A 7853-nucleotide genomic window follows, 5' to 3' on the forward strand; every position below is an offset into this window, starting at 1 on the left:
CACTATATTTGAAGTGTTCTTAACCCCACAAAACCCGAATGCCATTCCACATCAAAGAAAATTAAAGCAGCTTATTCACATGTATTTACGGCTATAGAAGGGTATATTGTTACAAAGAAAACAATTAAACAATAATTGTGTACACATTAATTAGTACGGTAATTAATTACTTAGTAATTGATTTGCAGAACTATCTACAACTAAGAACTCCCTCCGGTATATCAAAAACATGTGTATGGGCCCTGCATAGGGTTTCCAGTGCTTAAATCAGTTTTAGGTGCCAAAATCAGCGTATCAAAAATGATACATTTGGATTTGTGGGGTTAAAAAATGTTCTTTATATCTGGATACAGTTTCGATAGGTAGGGTAGCAAAATCGAAGTGTGTATTTTGCACTGTTCCTGGTAACAGAAAAAAAAAAGATGTTGGGTTGATTTAGTGATAAATGTGAGAGAAATGCGTTAGGCATTATGTCACACCTCTTTGAGGTCCCGGATCCATGATTTAAACCGCGTTCACCATATTGCAAAGTGTTCAGAAGCTCCCTCAATGCACGTCCTGCCTCTTCGAAGAGTGAAGTGCAACTGACGGTCGTCTGAAGCAGACCAGTAGACTGCAGACCACTATATATATATATATATACCTCTACCACGTGACTGGCTTCCCAAACTTTACACATACTTTTTTACATTTTGACACTTCTAATGCTAATGCATTAATGAATGGTGTATTAATGCTAATGCTATGGTGCTAATACACCAGCTAGCTTAACTTATCATATATTCTGCGTTGATTAGAGCAGCTTAGTGCCATTTTGTTTGTGTGGTGTTGCCAAAGACTTGATGGCGATGCGCATGCAGCTTCTGGAACGCCATGGCAAGCGTTGCTCCATCCTGCGACGTCCCAACAGCAGCTCAGGCCATGAGCTGCGTTTGGGGAGGGCCTTGGCAGCTGCAGTCTCAACAGGTCTCTACCAAATGGCAACCACTTTTCGACAGCACCTTGGGTCAGTACTTCAGGACACATGGATAGCAGTGAATTGAAATACTGACATGAAGATCTTGTTTGTACAATCTTTGACCATAAGGTTCTGTGATTTGAGCTTAAAAAAAACAAAAAAAAAACATGCAGATTCAATGCACGTGTTGGAACCAATCTATATGATGCTTCTCGAGGGAAAAATGGCGGTGACAGGTGTATGCACAGAAAACAGGTGTATGCTCAGATATATGGCACGTATCAAGCGACATTTAAGGATTCATTACCTCTTTTGTCACTGTGGCATATACTCATTCTGGAGGATTGGCCAAGAACAGGCACACAACCAGTGGTGTGTACCAAGTAGCTAGATAAAAAAATCCATTAAGTGCAGTCTAATACACTTCAGCCTCGTTATAACGAGACAGGATATAACAAAGTAGTGGATATAATGAAGTAAATGTAATTCCCCTTGAAATCTCCATAGCGATCCTTGTGTTTAAAACCTTGTTTTAACAAAGTAAAATTGTTCTGCTAATGGATATAACAAACTAATTCCTCTCAGAAACCAAAATTACTGACCGTTGCGCACTGAGCATATCGCTTTTCGTCAGGTTCTGCGCTCGTTCGGTGTGGCAGTTCAAAATTCCTCCGTCGAATACGCCGTTGAGCAACACTGGTCTTTCTCACCGCCGTACGTAGCCGCACACACCGTGGCTGCGCACAAGCAGCACTTCTCTCCTTTCATATCTTATCGCACCTCTCTTGCTGAAGCATGTAGCTTGCAAAGCTAGGCCGTCAGGCACAACAGAGATCGCAATCTTGGAAGCCACGCCTAGCTGCGCCACGCCGCGTAACCATGATGATTCTTGCGCGTGGCATGCTAAGAAACCAGTGCCTCCTCTTCGCTTTCTATCATTGCAGCGTGCCGTGCTGGCTGATGCAGCTAGGCATGACCTCTGAGATTGCGTGAAAACAGCATGAGATAGTTTTGCTTTCACGGGCCGAACGTGCCTATGTATGCGGCTGACAGTGTTTCTCGTGCTGTGCCAATTGATCACAAGCAATTAATTACATGTAATTCGTTACATACATGTCTGCTTTTTTCCAAGAATTGAAAATAACTGGAAAAGTAGCATTTTCTTCCGTCTTATAATGCAATGCAACAATCTTTTTATTATCAGTGGCTGAGTACTAGTCACAGAATTATACTTAGTTGCTACGATATTGGGCTAGTACTAGAATGTCCCGGTAGAGTCTCAAATCGTGTCCTATATTTGCCTTAATTTTTCGCTTACTAAAGCCCTCTGCTCAATAATATTGATGGCTTAGACGTCTTTAACAGCGGAGCTGTTTATGCTGAGTGTAATCTGTCTGTCGTAGACAGAAACAACTCCGCAGAGCGATGACGTCACCTCACGTTGCCTATTAACCACCGGTGCAGGTGCACGCTCGCTTCGCCCGACGTAGACGCAGCTCCGCCGAGCTTACGCTATCTGCATGCTACTATGCATGCGCCGTGACGTCATCCCGGCGTGTCTGCGCTCGCCGCCCATACACTGTGCATAGCTATGGTGGCTAGAAGGGGAGGTGGGAGCATCGCCCGCTGCGGAGTATGGCAACAGATTGTGCCAGCAGCGGCGGCGCTGTTGTCGCTTTTTAGATCGGTCGGCCGCGGTGGACGCCCTGTGGCCGAGCCGGAAAGGCGCGCCGCGGTACTTCCAAACAGTCTGCAGAACTTCCAAACAGCTGGTTATAAGTGGAATCCGGCAGTGTATTGCACTAGCTATGGGGTGCTTTACACGGAGATATAAGCACGGAATGTAGCGTGGCCATTGAGCTATCCTAGTGGCATGCAAATCATGGAGGTAGCATCCAAGAGCCAGTTTACTTCGCGATCAGACCGCGCGTTAATCTTTATAAACTGTTTCAAACATAGGTGCAGGAGTGATTATATGCCCATATTTACAAACGGTTGTAACCCCTTTTCACGGTGTTAAAGCATATGCAGCATTTAAGGATACATTATTATTCATATTTAAAACAGCGCCTAAAAAACACGGACAAGAGAGAACACAGGACAAGCGCTGAGTGAGGACGAGCGCACAAGACAGCGCTTGTCCTGTGTTCTCTCTTATCCGTGTTTTTTAGGTGCTGTTTCAAATATGAATGATCCGTACCAACTAGCTCGCACCCAAACCTTCTGAGTCATACATTATTACTTCCTTCACTTGGCGGTCGTTCACTTTCTGTCTATCAGGTAAAAGTTTCGAGTCTGGTGGATTTTCTACATCTCGACTCACGCATATACAAACACAGACTGCAAAGAGTTGGAAGATGCCATGTTTATTTTTGTACATCACAAATCTTGTGCAACAAGCAGTTCTAAATCACAATCGCAGGAAAGCATAAGTCCAGGCGTATTCATGTAATGCGACGAAGCTTCAAATAGTGCATTCGCTGCCACTTGCCCTCTCGAGCCTTGTTTTCTGCTTTTACTATAAAATGCAGCCTAGTCATCGCATAAAACTTGAAGGGACTGTTGGTTACATCCGTCGAGTGTTGTTTGCAGCCAACATGATTCAGTCGATTTCTTGCCGGTGCAGAAATCAGGTCCATTATGTTATTTGCTTTCAGTTTGCTGAAACTGAAGCAGTATGTGAACGAGTCTTCCATCTTTGCGATAAAGGTCTGCAGTTCATAAGCTGGGTAAAGCAGTCATCCCCTGTCTACTTCTTTGACTACACAGGCATCCGCTGTGCTTCTGCCTGGAGAGAGAGAGAGATCTAAAAAGCGCCACGTGCGCCACATCTCTTTTGGCATGAACAAGTGCTACACCCTCCGCTGCAGGCTGCGAAGCGCACACCTCCACTTCTAGCCACCATAGCACAGCTTTCACCTCACTTCCCCTAGGACTTCGTCACCAGCTAGGACTATTGCGCATGCGCCGCGAGTCAGACATGACATCACGGCCAACTGTGCATGCACTCCTTTGTTCGGTATGAAAGCTGGTGCGCAGCGGCGGCGGCACGCCAGACGTAGACGTGGGGAGACCAAGGAAGGTTCACACTGCCGAGGAAGAAGCCGCTTACCAAGAATCGCGGCGCGCTGCTAAACGAGACTGCCAGCGTCGATACCGATTGGACACCTAGCACGGTTAGCCAAAGAAGCTGCTGCAAAACGACGACGGTGAGCCGGAGACCCCGAGTACGTCCAGTGAGAGAATGCTAGGGAACGGGAGAGAAAGCGTCAGCTCCAAGAAGATCCTGACGTGAGAGAAGCCGAGAACGAACGATACCGTGCCCCTAAGTCCGTGGAAGGCGCGAACGATGGGTTCCAGCGTGAGTTCCTCTTTCTCGAGTTCGGACATCCGTGCCGTGTCTTTGACCGTGTGTAGTTCAACACGAACCTCTCTGCGCTTAGCTCGGTGCGTAGCTGCGACAAACGTGTGCTTGGGCTGCAAGTGCTTCGCGAGGCATTCCCCGATGCCACGGGCCACCATCACTTGATATTACTTCGTATAACTTCGCATCACTTCGTATATCCAGGACCAGCGAGGAACAGCTGGTCCTGGCTGAAGACACAGCTCCGCTGTGTCTCCGCTGTGTCTTTAGCCTTGCGCCACTAGTGAAAGCTACCCCGAATTTTTTTAGTATTATTCTGTCAAGTTAACTTGACTTAATATTTGCCTTTAGTGTCCCTTTAACATGACTGCTATTTGTAGTAGTCCCACATGTGTCATAAAACCTTGTGCATTGTTCGGTTAATTTTAGAGCAACTGATTAAATTCTGGTTGTTTTTTAGTGGCATGCAAGGAGATACAGCACCAAAGGTCTAATTAAATCTTTGCACAGGACGAAAGACCCAGTTTACTAATGCTACAGAATTCACTATTCTTCTTAATGTATCACTTGTGCCTCTAAAACAGAAAACTGCCTCCTTCCCGAAGACAAACGCAAATAAATCAAGAAGGAGGCATTAAATTTTCTTTGGCATCCCCGGAAGCAAGTTCTACAAGGGCGGTCTACAAAAAATATCTTTACGTAACTTTGGCAAATTAGCTTTTTCACGTACTGCCAGAATAGATAATGAGCCATTATTCTTAGTTTGCAATGCTTGCATCAGAATCACTGAAGCCATGTGTTTGCCAGATTGTAAGGCCAGGGCTTGTGAAAGCAACAGTCAAATTTCATCATGAGCAGTGGAACGAAAAGTGGCACTCTACATGATTCTGGTGGAATTGAAACTTTTTTAGAAACTCAACTAGTCTTCTGTCCAAGACTTCAAATGAAGGAGGGATGTCTGATAATAGTTTATCAAATACACTTTCGCTTGCTTCTGTATGGCAGTATTGACATTTTCTAAAGATATTATGACGTTGATGTGTTTTACCTACGGTGGGGATCTGCAAATGGTAATTGTAGCTGGTCCATTTTGTCAACGCTAGCCCCTGAGTTGTGCTTGCATGCATGTTTTCTTTCATTTCAGTGCAATGGATCTCACAGCAGAAAGCAGGCGACGCCTGAAGCAGTTCACAGAATTCAACAGATGACTCCATTCATTTCAAAATGACCCTATTGTCCCACAATAACTGCCTGTGCCAACACTCACTCTCATGGGCAGATTTTTCTATAATTTGTACATATAAATTCCTCCTAATGTTTCTTGCTTGCATTTCTGTCAGGAAATAAATGCTTTCATTATACATAACAAGACATTGCCTACTGTAATTGTGTCAAGCATTGAAAGTGTGTTACTTATTGGGAGACGAGTTACACTGGTAGGAAGCCGATGGTCTAATACATATACACAACAATGCAGCATTGGAGAATGCTACTGGCCCAACATCCTACCTTCCCGAAGACAACAATGCACATTGCAAAAGCACTCGTTTAAAATGGTCAACCACATGCATTACCCTACTACGGCAGGCACGCACCTCACACACATGCACAAGCACTCAATATACTTTGGAAAGACGGCCATTGTGGCTCGTGCACTGCCTGTAAGTTCATTGCAAGGATACATGTTGCTCATGGTCGACCCCCTGTCTGGCAGACATTTTCTAGCTTGACCTTCTACACACAGTCAAGTGTCACTTGACAGGTCACATTCACATGTCATCTCTTGCAAGGATTCTGCATTTAAAGAGAGGTAGAACCCCGCAGGGGCGTCTGCGTCAGCAGGCGTTTGGTGTGTTGCGACACCACGGACCCGAGCACACGAGGGTCGGACCCTCCCACGCTTAACCGTGCGTGGCTTAGCCGTGTCCGGGGAAAAGGGGATCCTGGGGGTTGAGCCGATGCCGGGAGTTTGGACCTTTATGGCCCCCCGACGGAGGCAACACACTTCTTTGGCCTCTGCTTCACGTAGACGGCACCCCCGGACTGACCCACCCGGGGGAAATCGGTAGTTGCCTTTTCCTGTCTCCCTCTCCAATCTTCGTCTTTCCCTCTCACTTTCAATCTTTCCTGTCTTCTCCTCTCTTCTATATTCCTTCCGATCTTCTTGGCAGCGAGGGTTAACCCTGTGTGAGTAGCCTGCCTAGGTTATTTCATATTCGGTTATAGTGGTGACGTACAGCTGGCGTCTGCAGGGCCTATGTTTACAGGCACTGCAGCGTCCCCTAGTAGGACTCCATGGTGGGTGGCTGGCGTTTCTGCCGAAACATCAATATTTGCATGGCTAGTTCTTTTCCCGCGCTTTCTGATCGCCCCCAAAAGAGGGGGCGCACCGAAGAAGTTTTTAAATTTTTTGGCCGACAAGTTGAGAACTTTCCACGCTACCACGTGGTACACAGTGAGAAAACTGAAAAGACCGTGAGAGTGATCTCACCTTTTATCGTTGCAAAGACTCTGACAGAGACTATAGGACCAGGTTACAAGGCGACGAGGATGGCCAGTGGTGACCTCCTCCTGGAACTCCGTGATAAGAAACAGCATGATAAACTACAGAATCTAGTGTCGTTTGGAGACTTTCCTGTAACTGTGACCCCGCACCGCACCATGAACACCACCCGCGGTGTTATTTCTGATGACGACCTGTTGGAGCTCACCGAAGATGAACTTTTGGAAGGATTCAAAGAACAAAATGTTTTGACTGTAAAACGAATCAAGATGAGGCGCGATGGTAAGGAGCTAAAGACAAAACATATAATTCTTACTTTTGGTTCTAGTGTTCTACCCGAGACCATTGAAGCCGGATACATAAAATTACGTGTCAGGCCATACGTGCCAAACCCTCTTCGATGCTTCAAATGCCAAAGATTCGGCCACAGTTCGCAAAACTGCCGAGGCCGTCAGACTTGTGCGAAATGCAGTGCAACTGAGCATCTCTCTGAATCATGCGAAAACTCTCTCCACTGTGTGAACTGTGATGGGGAGCACGCCGCATACTCGCGGTCGTGCCCATCCTGGAAAAAAGAAAAAGAAATTGTAACAATTAAAGTAAAGGAAAATCTAACGTTCAAGGAGGCACGCAGGCGGGTATCCTACCTGCCAAAGAAAACCTTTGCCGAAGTGGCGCGTCAGGGGGCAGCGTCGCAACGGCTTCCGGCGGCTGTCCGGCCCACACACAGTGAGCCGGCAGTGACGCCATCCGCCCCCCCGGCGGCTGCAGCTAGCGCTGCTCCGCCACCCCAGCAGAAGGGGCCATCAACCTCCGGGCTGGTGGCCTCAAGGGCCTCGTCCCTCGAAACGAGGCCTTCCCGTCAAACCAACCGCTCGCAAGAGCGCGTGTCCAGCGCCTCGCAAGAGGCGATGGACACAACAACCTGCCAGACAGCGCCGCAAGCGCCAAAGGAGCCGCGAGAATCTCGCGATCGCTCCAAAAAAGAAAAAGCCCGCATCACAGGGCCCGACAAGGGCTCTGTAAGT

At 46.9% G+C, this 7853-nt stretch overlaps 1 protein-coding gene across 1 annotated transcript in view; it reads left to right on the forward strand.

The window, feature by feature from the left end:
• LOC119433784 (nucleoporin NDC1-like) overlaps positions 1–5691 on the forward strand; it is a 51697-nt gene extending 46006 nt beyond the window's left edge. The window contains exons 16-17 of the mRNA XM_037701034.2: positions 861–1006; positions 5467–5691. Coding sequence (XP_037556962.1) covers positions 861–1006; positions 5467–5530 — 210 coding nt within the window. The 3' untranslated portion in view covers positions 5531–5691. The remainder of the gene's footprint in view (positions 1–860; positions 1007–5466) is intronic.
• The last annotated feature ends 2162 nt before the right edge of the window (positions 5692–7853 follow it).

The sequence above is a fragment of the Dermacentor silvarum genome, chromosome 11 (assembly GCF_013339745.2).
Source record: "Dermacentor silvarum isolate Dsil-2018 chromosome 11, BIME_Dsil_1.4, whole genome shotgun sequence".
Lineage (NCBI taxonomy): Eukaryota > Metazoa > Arthropoda > Arachnida > Ixodida > Ixodidae > Dermacentor > Dermacentor silvarum.